The 14,528-nt window shown below is 40.8% G+C and overlaps 1 protein-coding gene across 1 annotated transcript; it reads left to right on the forward strand.

Annotated features, from left to right (window-relative positions):
* The first annotated feature begins 4,051 nt into the window (after positions 1-4,051).
* LOC139761761 (uncharacterized) lies at positions 4,052-13,144 on the forward strand. The gene is made up of 6 exons (XM_071686196.1): positions 4,052-4,211; positions 4,986-5,197; positions 9,038-9,064; positions 9,508-9,711; positions 12,200-12,299; positions 13,080-13,144. The coding sequence occupies exons 1-6, from the start codon at positions 4,052-4,054 to the stop codon at positions 13,142-13,144; spliced, it is 768 nt and encodes a 255-aa protein (XP_071542297.1).
* The last annotated feature ends 1,384 nt before the right edge of the window (positions 13,145-14,528 follow it).

Here is a 14,528-nt window from a genome sequence, read left to right on the forward strand (position 1 = left end):
CATCAATTTTTGTTCATTAATTTGAAACATCAATTTTTGTTATTCAATTATAAAGCAAAAGAAAATACGATACCATATTTCTGACTATTTTCATTAAAATCCATTAAAATCATCTTCCTTGATATCATCTTAGCACCAAACAGGTCCTCCTCCCAGTCCTCCTCTCCTTAACAGCCGCGTTACGTGGATCAACACCATCATCAGCAACAGGATCATCAATGAACCTTTGGAATTCAATCACCTCGTCATCAAAGTCTTGTGAAGGATGCTGTGATATTTTCGTTCTCCTTCTCAGTACAAAATCATTTCATAAATCTTATTCACCAACGATGGCTCGCCTTAAAATCTGTGAAGCCTAATTTCCTTGCTAGTTTCAAGGCAAAGATTCTAATTGATCCTCGGTAAACACCATATCCATAGTGGGCTTTCTCTGACATACTCTGCCACTTCAACTTCCAACTGTGGCCACTTGTTACACTTTCCTCTGTTAGTACATTTGTTTTTCGGCATAATGTTTACGCTGTGCAGAGAGCTTACTCTAGTGTCTATTTCTTTTTTTTCGGATATCTTAAATTGTCTTGCTGCTACACAGTTGTTACTCTGTTCTGCATATTCAATTACTTGGAGCTTGAACATTACTGTGAACTTGAATCCATGCTGAGGAGAATATGGGTCAAGCACGTCTACAATATATATATATATATATATATATATATATATATATATATATATATATATATATATATATATATATATATATATATATATATATATAATGTTCCTTTGGGACAGGGGAGAAAGAATACTTCCCACGGATTCCCTGCGTCTCGTAGAAGGCGACTAAAAGGGGAGGGAGCGGGGGGCTGGAAATCCTCCCCTCCCGTTTTTAATTTTCCATAAGAAGGAACAGAGAAGGGGGCCAAGTGAGGATATTCCCTCAAAGGCTCAGTCCTCTGTTCGTAGCGGTACCTCACCGACGCGGGAAATGGCGAACAGTATGGGGAAAAAAAAAAAATAAAAAAAGAAAAAAAAAAAAAAAAAAAAAAATATATATATATATATATATATATATATATATATATATATATATATATATATATATATATATATATATACCCCAACCTAAGCCAGATATCGATCCATCGACCTACCCCGAGAATAGGATGAACACCTGGGTGAGCTGAGGTCCGAATGCCTCGCCTGAGATTCGAACCCAACGGACCCATACGTGAATGAAACGCAACTTCAGGTACTAGCATCTTCTGTAAGTCACATCTACGATCCACTTGTAGAAGTACGGTCTAGGAGAACTATTATGAACCATTAAACAATTGCCTGTAATCAACACACGTCTCTGTATATTTCAGCTATGCTTTATTTTCAACAATCATCATTTGTCATCAAACCTAACGTCCTACCCTCCAGGTTAAAAAGTATTCATTAAGCTCTTTCCCTTGTCGTGTCGGAGGAGATGGAACACGTACAGATGCAGCAAATTAAGGCTATTTGCTCTAGAAGTTCAAAAGTAATTACTGGGGGCGTTAATTACGGCGGATCGTCCACAGGAACTTCAGTCACTATTGGGCCACTTACACGGGAGGAAGTTAGTCAATTTACGCATCGTACATTTCCCTCAGGCGTCCGAGGGATTCATGTAGCCAGCAGAGAACGGCCAGGTGGCGGTGGCACCAAACAGGGAGGCGCGGTGGTATCATGAGGTATCATGAAAAAGGTGGGTAGCGAGTGGTACCAGATCGAACAATGATATTCTTTGGAAACGGAAAATTCTGGTGAGAATAGGCACAAATATGAAGGTTTGGCTCTATATGAATTCATTCTCTTGTATATCAGTTGCAGATCAGAGGACTGACACCTGCAGTACGTTTCTCTGACACCTACAGAGTCCATAGTCTTCGAACAGCAGCGTAAGGAGTAATTGTCAAGGGTGATTGTCAAGGGCAGAATTTTACAGAATCTTACCCTTCACGACGTCCATTAAGAATACTCCTACTGAAATCAATGTCTGAAACCTGCTGGAAAGTTTTCACCCCTCATTTATTACTCTTTTTACGTGCTACGCATCAGCTAGATCACCCCCAAGCCATCGAAATGAATGAGCTTGTATCATGAACGGTGGTGTATAATCACATACCTTGAAAACAGATAAGAACCCTCTAATGGAGCTATCATGAGACCATTACAAGACAACTTTTCCTTCTTTTCACAGATAAGAAAAAAAAAAAAAAAAAACAGGACTGACATTTTCCATGGTAACCCGTGATTAGTGTGGTATTTGTGAACGTAAAATTCGAAGTCAAGATTACCTGTTTTGGAGAATCTGACCTTCTATAAAGACTGTCAATAAGGTTGAGAGTGAAGATAAAGACGTAACAAAATTGGCACGGAACTAACTCCGACACAAGGTCTAAAATCTTCTCATCAGAACTTGGCCAAACGACACTTGGATGCCTCATAGTCATTCCTACGTCGTTTGTTATATCAACAGTGATGACGACGGATTTTTCCCGTTCAAGAGGGAGTCAAATCCCACAAGCGTACAGGACGAACGACCTCAGACGGTTGCTGCAGCTTGGACAGTGGGAGCAGTGACCACGGTGGCAGCAGCTAAGATAGTGGGGAACTGACGGTGGCAGCAGCTAGGACACTGAGGCAGTGACGGTTCTAGCAGCTAGGACAGTGGGGCAGGGCCTGTACTAACTGCTGTGCTGAGGGAAGAAGACCGACTGAAGATGGGTCACCAAGCTCTCCTTCTGTCCATCTACCTGATAAACGCTTGTCGGTCAGCTGGTGAGTCTCGGCCATTACAGCCGTTACCTATAGCCAGTGTACTCGTGTGACACAAGTTCCTGCTGGTGTTCTTAGTGGTTATGAGTGTCATTAGTCCCCAGACTTTTCACAATCGTTGTGACTTATCTTGGGAGGAAACACAATGTTGTTTGGAAATAGTTATAGCAGTTGTAAGCAGTCCTGGGAATGTCTATAAGCTTGTGTTGACAGGAAACATAAAAATATTAGTGCTTCGTTTAGTGTTCCCAGGAGTTTCATTAGCAGTTGAAGTTGTGTTGTTAGCAGCAGTAGTTATGTTTCTAATGGAGGTTATGTAATATTCTTTGTGCTTGTAGTAATCTTGCTAGTGAGTAAGATATTGATGTGATTGGTTATGACTACTGTAGAAGTGTAGTTTCTAACCTTTGACAAGTTTGCCATGGAATCGCCCTACACCTCTTCTATTATTGGAAGAAATTCTAAAGTAGAAAATTAGGTGCTGAACCGTCAAGCCAACTTAATCATTCACGTCTAAGGGAATGGATAATTTGTGAGATCACACTCAAGACCAAAGGGACGATATACAGTCCATAACTTGACTACAGCAATTAACCCTTAACACATTTTCCTTCTCTTTTAGCAACAGCTTGTCAGATGGTTGGGGAGGTGGTGGATACTTTAGGTATACGACAGGTGATAATCTTCATCCCAGGCCACCCGCTGCCACCACCGCCTGCGCCCGACAACACAGGTACAACCATAACTTCTTGAGCACAATGGTAAGACCCATGAGCACGGTAGTGCGACACTTGAGCACGACGGTGCGACCCTTAAGTATGATGGCCTGGCCTTTGACCTCACCCTTAAAGGGCCAGGTTCAAGGGCCTAGTCAAGAAGCTTAATGACTGTACTCTCCTACTCACAGGTCGTACCGTTCTGCTCAAAGGTCGTACCGTTGTGCTCAACGGTCGTACCAATGCATCCTGGAGGTCTCTCATCAAAAAGATGATTCGTAATAAAAAGCATCAACAAAAAAATTTTCGTAATAAAAACCATTGATTAATGCAACACTGTACCGATAATAAACAGAGAATTAATTATTTTTAAAAGAAATACGTGAAAAGCATTTTCATTCCACCCATAAGTCTCTTACTGAATGAAATACATGAGAACCATTAATAATCCACTTTCGAGTCTCTCTTTATTGAATGAAATATGAGATACAACTTCGTATCTCTTTGAAGAATCTCCTTCAGAAATGCTGATGACGCGTCAACTTCGCTCAGGAGCCGCGATAGGGGAAGTGCTAGGCTCCCTGTGGGACCATGGGATCAAAGTGAGCGTGTTCAGTCTCCCGTCCGCCCCTACCAACCCCTCCTCAGCCCACGACGCTGTGGACGAAGATCCCATTCGTCGCCACAACGGTAAACACAGAACACTGTTTCTCGTATGGAATTACTATGTGTTAAGCCCAGTAAGCCACTCTTCTGATGGCGTAAAAGTTGATATATGTATGTGAGATGTGCATCGTGTAATTCAAGATATGAAATGTCTGCGATAAAGTCATACAAACGTTTCCAGCCTGTGGTTGGGTTCCTCTCGAGGACAAATTCAACGAAAGTCAAGGGTCGCCAAGTTCCTATCTTTCGGCTTTCTTCCTTCACTCAGTTTCCTTCCTTCCCAGCTTCACTCTAGCACAAATGTCTCCGTAATTACTGGTGGATCAGTACTTTTTACCTTCCATATTCACAGCAACGTCCCCAAATGGCATTTTCGTCAACAGTTTTCTTTCTTTTTATAGTTACCAAATGCACCCATGTGCTGACGATGCACAATGCATTTCTGCACTTTTCAAAATCAGCTTCCGGTCTACGTTTCCACTCGTTACCTCCGTCCGAGATTTGGACAGGATTTCGCAATAGGGGAGACGCAAAGTAAAGTTCGATGCTTCTAAAACCTAAATTCTTCACATTTCTCTCTCTGAAACCTCTCACAATTTTTCCCCGTCTTCTTTAATGGTTATGTAATTCCATCACTCAACACAGCAGACACTCTTGGTACCGCACTGAAATCTAATCTCTCCAGACACTCAGTATTGTCAGGTTTCGAGTAAATATCATAAAAAAAAAGAAATGAAATTTGAAAAATTAAAGTAGCAGGTCATAAGGTATAGATTTTGCTATTATTTTCTTCGTCAGGCGTCTCCACGCAACTCACTGGAGATAAAGGCGAAGACCATGTTTCCGAAGCAGATTCTGTTACTGTAGGAATTGCTGGTGAAGTCGGCTTCAGGTCCACGATGGCAACGAGGGCGGAGAAATCGCTGAAGGCTGCCCTGGATACTGCTGATGGAAAGGTTGCGGTGATACTGGTAGGGGGTGTGGACTGGGTCACTCATCTGGCCATACACGTGAGTACTGGTGGTGGAGACGTCCTTTGAGACATCTGCCCGGTCATACTGGTGAGCACTGGTAAGGTTTCATGAGATGGTTGGCTGGTTGGTTATTTGGGCTTTAGGTCGATCAACTGCCAGGGTGATTAAGGCCGTCAACGTCGCTATAAACACCGACTAAAAACCTTGATCTCCTTCAGGTTTCAAAGATAACCCTAATACCACATACACTCTCACTACGTATATTGTATGATTGGGAGAGAGTTTAGAGGAAGAGATAGAGAAAGTAAGACGCAAACATGGAGGGCTAGACGGACTAGACGAGGATAGAGAGTATTTAGGGATACAGGTTTTCAAGACAATAGCACAAGCTTTTCCTGATATTGGAATTATTTTGGTTGAAGTAAAATATGTGCAAATAGATTTTTACATCACACATTTTTTTTTCAATCTATCTACCTATGCATAATTTACAAATATGAAAACATCAGCCAAAAACATATGAAAACAACAAATCACTAAGAATCTGAGAATCATTTCGTCATACTGTCTTCATTATAATCAGAAAGATCATGCGGATGCTGTCGGCTAACTACGAGCGGGGACTAATGTGATAAGAAATATTTTTTGACTTGTAAGGCCGCGTGACCAAGTGGGGGAAAACGTCCAACAGGTAATGCCTCGGCTTCTACCGATGCGAGCAATTGCGCGGCGCTAATAGCAACGTTAAACAAATTGAGTCGGCGAAAAATAAGACCAGAAAGAACAGCAGAGCAAATTGCTACAGTTAAAGTATCAGCTCTTAAAGTTATGGGCTCTGACTTTATGACTTTCCACACACCAAACAGTTAGAGACCAAAGGCATCTTTGTTATGTCGAGGAAATGTCTTGGACACAATCCTAGTGTCAGTTCTGACGCTCCTGGTATTTTCTTTTTTCTTTTCTTAACAGTAACAGACCAATCACTGGTACTGGTTAAACGCAACAGCGCCGGGCCTGTCTGCAGCTTATCCTGCCCCAGAAACCGCCAAGAACCAATTCAACCCCAGAGGGGAGGATTAAAATCTGTATTGCGGTTCTCCGCAGGGTGTACGAACCGGTGTACCCAGACCGGTGGCTTTCCTCCAGCGAGTGTTGTTGACCATTACGCTATGGAGGCTCATTTAACGACTTTAATCAGAGACATACGTTCTGTGGCAAAAATGTAAGCAACACACTCGACGACAACTTCAATTTTCAAGTACCAGACTGATTTTGTTTGCACTTCTGTGATAGATAAGCTCAAAAAAGACCTTCTCTTTTAATCATCCTCAATCTTCCACTTGTTATTTTACGCACTCCACAGTACGCCCTGTGTTTCTGACCATTTCTGGTATCAGAAACATTTTCAAAAAGAACCCAATGATCTGTTCCTGTCTGTATACCTCTCCATTTCCTTTGCGCCTTCTTAGGAGCATTCGATCTTGATCTATCCTCCTATAAGGCAACCATCGTTCAGTACATTCAAGATATCCTTATCTATTGAAGGGATTATGTGCTCTCATTATCTGCATGAAGACTTTGATCTACAATGGATATTATAATCAAGAATCCCAACACATGACATATAAACATAACACCGTGCAACTAAACGTACCCACCCACCTATGACGCGCATGCAGGGGTGCGTGATGTCTCCATGGTTGTCTAATTTGTTTATGGATGGGGTTGTTAGGGAGGTGAATGCAAGAGTTTTGGAAAGAGGGGCAAGTATGCAGTCTGCTGTGGATGAGAGAGCTTGGGAAGTGAGTCAGTTGTTGTCTGCTGATGATACAGCGCTGGTAGCTGATTCGGGTAAGAAACTGCAGAAGCTGGTGACTGAGTTTGGTAAAGTGTGTGAAAGAAGAAAGCTGAGAGTAAATGTGAATAAGAGCGTTATTAGGTACAGTAGGTTTGAGGGACAAGTCAATTGGGAGGTAAGTTTGAATGGAGAAAAACTGGAGGAAGTGAAGTGTTTTAGATATCTGGGAGTGGATCTGGCAGCTGATGGAACCATGAAAACGGAAATGAGTCACAGGGTGGGGAAAGGGGCGAAGGTTCTGGGAGCCTTGAAAAATGTGTGGAAGGCGAGAACATTTATCTTGGAAAGCAAAATTGGCTATGTTTGAAGGAATGGTGGTTCCAAAAATGTTATATGGTTGTGAGGCGTGGGCTATAGACAGAGTTGTGCGGAGGAGGGTGGATGAGTTGGAAATGAGATGTTTAAGGACAATATGTGGTGTGAGGTGGTTTGATCGATTAAGTAATGAAAGGGCAAGAGAGATGTGTGGTAATAAAAAGAGTGTGCTTGAGAGAGCAGAAGAGGGTGTTTTGAAATGGGTTGGTCATATGGAGAGAATGAGTGAGGAAAGATTGACAAAGAGGATATATGTGTCAGAGGTGGAGGGAACGAGAAGTGGGAGACCAAATTGGAGGTAGAAAGATGGAGTGAAAAAGTGGATTGAATCAAGGCATGTGTATGGGGGTGGGTTTGGCCATTTCTTTCGTCTGTTTCCTTGCGCTACCTCGCAAACGCGGGAGACAGCGGCAAAAAAAAAAAAAAAGAAAAAAAAAAAAAAATATATATATATATATATATATATATATATATATATATATATATATATATATATATATATATATATATATATATATATATGAAATAAAATATATGTGGTTTGATTGACTAAGTAATGAAAGGGTAAAAGATATGTGTGGTAATAAAAAGAGTGGTTGAGAGAGCAGAAGTGGCTTTGCTGAAATAATTTGGACTCGTGAGGATGAGTAAGGAGGATTAACAAAGAGGATGTACGTGTCAAAGATGGAGGGAACGAGGAGAAGTGGGAGACCAAATTGGAGGGGGAAAGATGGAGTGAAAAAGATTTTGAGTTATCGGGGCCTGAACATGCAGGAGGGTAAAAGGCGTGCAAGGAATAGAGTGAATTGGAACGATGTGGTATACTGGGGTCGACATGGTGTCAATGGATTGAACCAGGGCATGTGAAGCGTTTGGGGTAAACCATGGAAAGTTCTGTGGGGCCTGGATGTGGAAAGGGAGCTGTGGTTTCGGTATATTATTACATGACAGCTAGAGACTGAGTGTGAACGAATAGGGCCTTTGTTGTCTTTTCCTAGCACTACCTCACACACATGAGGGGGAAGGATGTTGTTATTCCACGTGTGGCGGGGTGGCGATGGGAATGAATAAAGGCAGTGTGAATTATGTACATGGGTACATATGTATATGTCTGTGTGTGTATATGTGTGTGTGCGTTGAGATGTATAGGTGTGTATATGTGGTGTGTGTGGACGTGTGTGTGTGTGCATGTGTGTGTGGGTGGGTTGGGCCGTTCTTTCGTCTGTTTCCTTGCACTGCCTCGCTAGCGCGGGAGACAGCGACAAAGCAAAGTGAATAAATAGATAAATATATATAGGGGAGAAAGAATACTTCTCACGTATTCCCTGCATGTCGTAGAAGGCGACTAAAAGGGAAGGGAGCGGGGGGCTGGAAATCCTCCCCTCTCATTTTTTTTTAAATTTTCCAAAAGAAGGAACAGAGAAGGGGGCCAGGTTAGGATATTCCCTCAAAGGCCCAGTCCTCTGTTCTTAACGCTACCTCGCTAATGCGGGAAATGGCGAATAGTATGAAAAAAAAAAAAAAAATATATATATATATATATATATATATATATATATATATATATAAAAAATATATATATATATATATATATATATATATATATATATATATATATATATATATATATATATATATATATATATATATGGGGGGGGGCGACGTATGTCTACTGATCGGTTGTTTCCTTTGGTATCTTTCAGATCAATCAGAAGATGCTGCTGGGACCAGTAAGTTGCATTCAGTTGTGCTTCATTCTCAGACATTCTTCTTTTTTCTTATTGCATTCCTTTAACCATGACTGTACGACCCTTAAGCATCACGGTCCGACCCTTAAGTACGTCGGCACGACCCTTAAGTACGACGGTACTACCCTTAAGCATGACGGTAGTGGTCTGGTCTGCAACCTGACCCTTAAAAGCCTGGTAAATGGCCTGGCTAATGTACGAGCACGACGCGTCGTGCTGGAGGTCGTGCTGCCGTGCTCAAGGTCATAACGACGTTCTCAAAGGGTTAAACGAATTTCATTTTTGTTTATCATTTGTTTCAAAAATCAAACTACACACATAAAGTTGAAAAAACAGACCTAAAATTTCATATTACACACATAAGGTTCGTACACTGACGCTGACATTCTAATTTCTTTTTTTTTTTCTTTTTACCCATTCGCTAGAGCAAAACACTGCTCTTGCATTCAACGTCTGGCAGCATACCAGAGGAGCTGTTGGCGCCACACCTACGTCTTGTGGCCAAAGTTATCGTACTGGAAGAACATCGCCCGAAAACATGGCTCGAGTCTACAAGGAATGGAGGAGTGTCTTGCACTGGTGAAGTCAAACAAGCTATTTTGCTCGAAGGAGGGACGTACGCACTCAGGGTTAGTGAACGGTGAAGGACAGTGAACAGTTAGGACTTGGATTACAGTTACAGCGAATGATGAATAATTTAAGTCAGTGAATTGAACAATTAGTGATTAATTCAATGGGTATAATGAAATGTGAATGATGAGGTTGGTTTATATGATATGTAGTGAATGATTTCTACAACTGAGGACAGTTAAGGTCACTGTGAAGTGAGAACTACAGTGAACGATGAACAACTCATTAGAAAATGTGCACCGTGAAAGAGCCGGGTTTGTTTGTTAAAACTTGGTGAAAACTTATGACATGTTAAGTTAGTGTTAATAACTTTGATAGTTAACAATTATCTAACACACAAGAACGAGGAAGTCACTGTAAATGTACTTAATGATGTGCTGTTAACATCTGTTGATATAACTAATATGAGTTACTCGAAAAAGTTAAATTCCGTAATCTAAAGAATTAAGGGAACAATTAAATGAGTAGAAGGACAACGAATGAATTCTCGGAGTGATCAATCACTCGTATCATCGAAACCCTTTTTTTCTGTTTTGTTAAAGTGTGGTAATGGGGAAGGCATAGAAGCAGGATCATGCCAAGTTGATTAAGAAGAATATAAGGTGCTACAAAGAGCGGCTTTATCAAGTGAAGAGTTAAGTATAGGTTTCTCAGGAACGAAAAAAGGGGGGGGAAAGGTTGAATTACAGAAGCTGTTTTTGGTTTTATTCAACGACAAAAAAAGATTTTCCAGGCAAATCATCACACTTTTTTATGGTGTGGTTCACTTTACGAAGAATAACTCGCCAGTGATTTTGAGAAGAAATGAAAGACATCAGATCAAGAACGATGAAATCATGATTGGGAAAGATTTATTCAGCGGAGATGGGATGTAGGACTACATCCCAACCATGATTACCTACGTTATGCGTTCAGCTCAACATGGTGGCATCATGGTCCGCGAAGCAGTACCCATCCCAAGGAAAGTCAGCAAAGAAGGCGCGCAGCGGTGACCGCTGAGCTCTCCCTGAGCGCCAAATTTTGCGTTTCGATGAGGAGAACACAAGGTGGTCGTGCGTGATTATAAAACACAGAACTAAGATTGTGGTTGGATGAGCCTAAGGTGCCGGATATAGGGTTATCACAGTGAGAGTTCAGAACTAAGAATTAGGAAATCGTGTATAAAAAAGGTCGTTAAGGTTGAAAACTCACATTGGGTGTTTGATTATCGCTAAGTCTGAGAACTCGTGTTGGGTGTTTGATATCATGTTCCAGATCGTTAAGGAGTCGGGGAAGGCCTTGGCGCCATCAACCTCATGGAGAGCCTAACCATCCTTGTGGTGTACACTGAAATCCCCTTCAGAGAAGAGTTCAGCGCGCTGATGTGAATGAACAATGCTTCGCGGCAGAAAGTCAGACAATCAAAGAATTGTACATAGTTATAAGATCTCATGAAGGAAACATACGAGACAAAACATGTACCAAACGGGAAGGGAGGCGTTTAATCGTGTGCGAGTTAATATATTTTTATGTTACGGATGGAGGGTTGTACACACATGCTGCCCCGTTTCTTATCCTAATATATATTTACCATGTCTTTGTACACACACACACACTCACACACACACACACACACACACACACACACACACACTTCAGCCTAAGCCAGTTGTGTGTGTGTGTGTGTGTGTGTGTGTGTGTGTGTGTGTGTGTGTGTGTGTGTGTGTGTGTGTATATGTGTGTGTGTGTGTGTGTGTGTGTGTGTGTGTGTATATGTGTGTGTGTGTGTGTGTGTGTGTGTGTGTGTGTGTGTGTGTGTGTGTGTAATTAATGGTCTATAATTAGCTTCCTAAGTGTTTACTTTCATTAGAATAATCCTTTAGGAAGAATCATTAGTCCTTAAAATGCTAGGCTAAGGCATCATTAACAACAACAACATTACGTCATGTGGACGACAGTGAGGTTTGTAGTCTACGGGGGAAACTGCACCTCACTTGACGATTGCTTCTGCCTCCCTTACCCCACGACAGTTTTGAATGGCTCTTCATCTCGTCCGTATTACTCGATCAGGAGCCAACTTGAGTCGTTGTGACCGTGATTAATCATGTTATTTGCTGCCGCGGTCCACAGGCCTACAAAACTAATACAACTGGGTTGATCGACTACCCTTTGTAGATATTAATCAAGCGTCTTTCTTAGTTTTTTGTTTGTTTTTTCGCTTTCTATGGCAAAGCCAAAAAAAAAAAACCTACAGCTACATTCACATCGGCGAGTGAGAATTCTCTCTCTCTCTCTCTCTCTCTCTCTCTCTCTCTCTCTCTCTCTCTCTCTCTCTCTCTCTCTCTCTCTCTCTCTCTCTCTCTCCTGCTTATCCCTTGCGTGTCGTATAAAGAGATTAAGAGGGGAAGTAGCATGAGAGGAGAATATCCTCTCCTCCAGTACCATCCCTTTCCAAAGGACGTTCAATATACCGGGAGTATATGATAAACATTATCTTAAAACTCATAGTACCTGAGACTGAATCTTGTCTCAGTGGTTCGTGCCAACATCGAGACTGAGCCTCGTCTCAATGGTTCATTCCAGTATGCGAGACTGTACCGTCACACTGGTTCATCCCAGAATCCGAGACTAAACCTTGACTCATTGGTTCATTCCGGCACCCTAGACTTAACATTGTCTTTTGATTCAGTCCTGAAACTGAAATTTGCCTCTAGTTCATTCCATCATCTCAGAATGGACTTTCTCTCTCTGGTTCAATTCACTAACTGACACAAGTAAAACTCCTCATTCGACAGTGTTGTCTAAATGGGGTAATGATTTTCCGTCCAAAGTACGATTTTTTTTGGCACTATAACGATCTTCAGGTGATCCTTGTTACCAGTCACCAAATATTAGCAAAATTCCATCTTCTATATCATGTATTTGCCAACATTTGCCTGCAAACGCACAACATTAGCACAAGCCTCTCAGGTCAATACTTCAGTTGATGGAGGTCATGAAATGGATAGGGGTTCAATTTGAGGTCTCATGGGATCTTTTCCAAAGTTCATACGTTCTGTTCCAGAAGTCCTTTCTTCTTCTCTCTCTTTTTTACAGTATGTGTTCTGTTTCGAAGATCAAAGAATCTATTACCGTACCATGAGTTTTATTACTGAAGTCATGAGACCTGTTTCAGGGGCCATGGGCTTTGTTGTAGAAACCATGGGCATAATTATTCCAGGGTCGATGAGTTCTGTTCATTGTGAGGCCATGGGCTTTACTCAACGTGTCATGAGATTTATCCTGTATATATGGGTCCTACTTCAGAGGTCATGGGTCTTGTCATACAAGACGTAGGTCCTAATTAGGAGGCAATAGGTTCTATTTCAGACTATGGGTTTTCGTACAGGATTCCTAAGATACGTGTGTCAGGCGATGGGTTCTCGTCCAGAGGCCATGGGTTTCAAGCTGTAAGCGCTTTACCAATACATATTTAACCAAGGCTGAACTAATGACCCGCTCTCAAAAGATTTAGAAAAAAAAAGTAGAATCAAACCTTCCTCATTAGTGAATTCTGAGACAAATATCTTAACGTGATGCAGGAAAAAATATATATACATATGTTTACGTCCATTTAAAACCTGAATACCTGGAATCTAAGCTTTTCACAACTTCCCAACCTTACCGAGTCATTAAGCTGCATTCTAGCCCTCCTAAGAAAACCTCCTTGTGTACAACAACTTAACTCCTTAAATATAATGACTTAATCCTTCAGTACGATAGCCAAAGCTATCGTGTTCAAGGGTTAAGTCATCGTACTCAAGGGCTTAAGTCGTCGTACTTAAAAGGTTAAGTCGTCAAGGGCTTACTTTATCGTATTCAAGGGGCTAAGTCATCGTTCTCAAGGGATGTCGTTATACCCAGACTTAAGTCATAGTGTTCATGGGGTAAAATCGTCATACTCAAGAGGTTAGGTCATCGTGTTCAAGGGGTTAAAACCGTAATTCAAAAGCGGTTTGTCGAGGCACTCGAGGGATGTTCATAAACCATATGTAATGGTACATGGCACGACTGATCCAACCATGACTGCCTGTATCACATTGTCTTTCATCATCCACGCGGTGCAGGATGCCTTCTTCTGTAGCTACGGTTCTGGTTAACATTCTACCACATCGGTGACCAGTCTAGCATATTACTCTTGTCGGAATCTTGTAGAATCACCTCGCAGTACAATAACCTCCCACCTGTCACTAACATAAATCAATCTGCATTTTGACTTTCTCATTACTTTATAAATCAGATCGACTTAGTGCACCTCATTTAATTTGTAAACCATTTAAAAAGAAGTGTGTGTGTGTGTGTGTGTGTATATATATATATATATATATATATATATATATATATATATATATATATATATATATATATGTGTGTGTGTGTGTGTGTGTGTGTGTGTGTGTGTGTGTGTGTGTGTGTGTGTTGGGCCATTCTTTCGTCTGTTTCCTTGCGCTACCTCGCTAACGCGGGAGACAGCGACAAAGTGTAATAAATAAATACTATATATATATATATATATATATATATATATATATATATATATATATATATATATATATGTATATATATATGTATATATATACATATATATATATATATATATGTATATATACATATATATATATATATATATATATATATATATATATATATATATATATATATATATATATATATATATATATATCAAACATAAATTAGTTTCTAATTACGAGCAACGCTGTACTTTGACATGTCGATGCAGCATTTGCGTTTGTTCCCTCTGGAAGTTTTGTGAATGTGTAAATAAAAAGAATACATC

The sequence above is a fragment of the Panulirus ornatus genome, chromosome 41 (assembly GCF_036320965.1).
Source record: "Panulirus ornatus isolate Po-2019 chromosome 41, ASM3632096v1, whole genome shotgun sequence".
Lineage (NCBI taxonomy): Eukaryota > Metazoa > Arthropoda > Malacostraca > Decapoda > Palinuridae > Panulirus > Panulirus ornatus.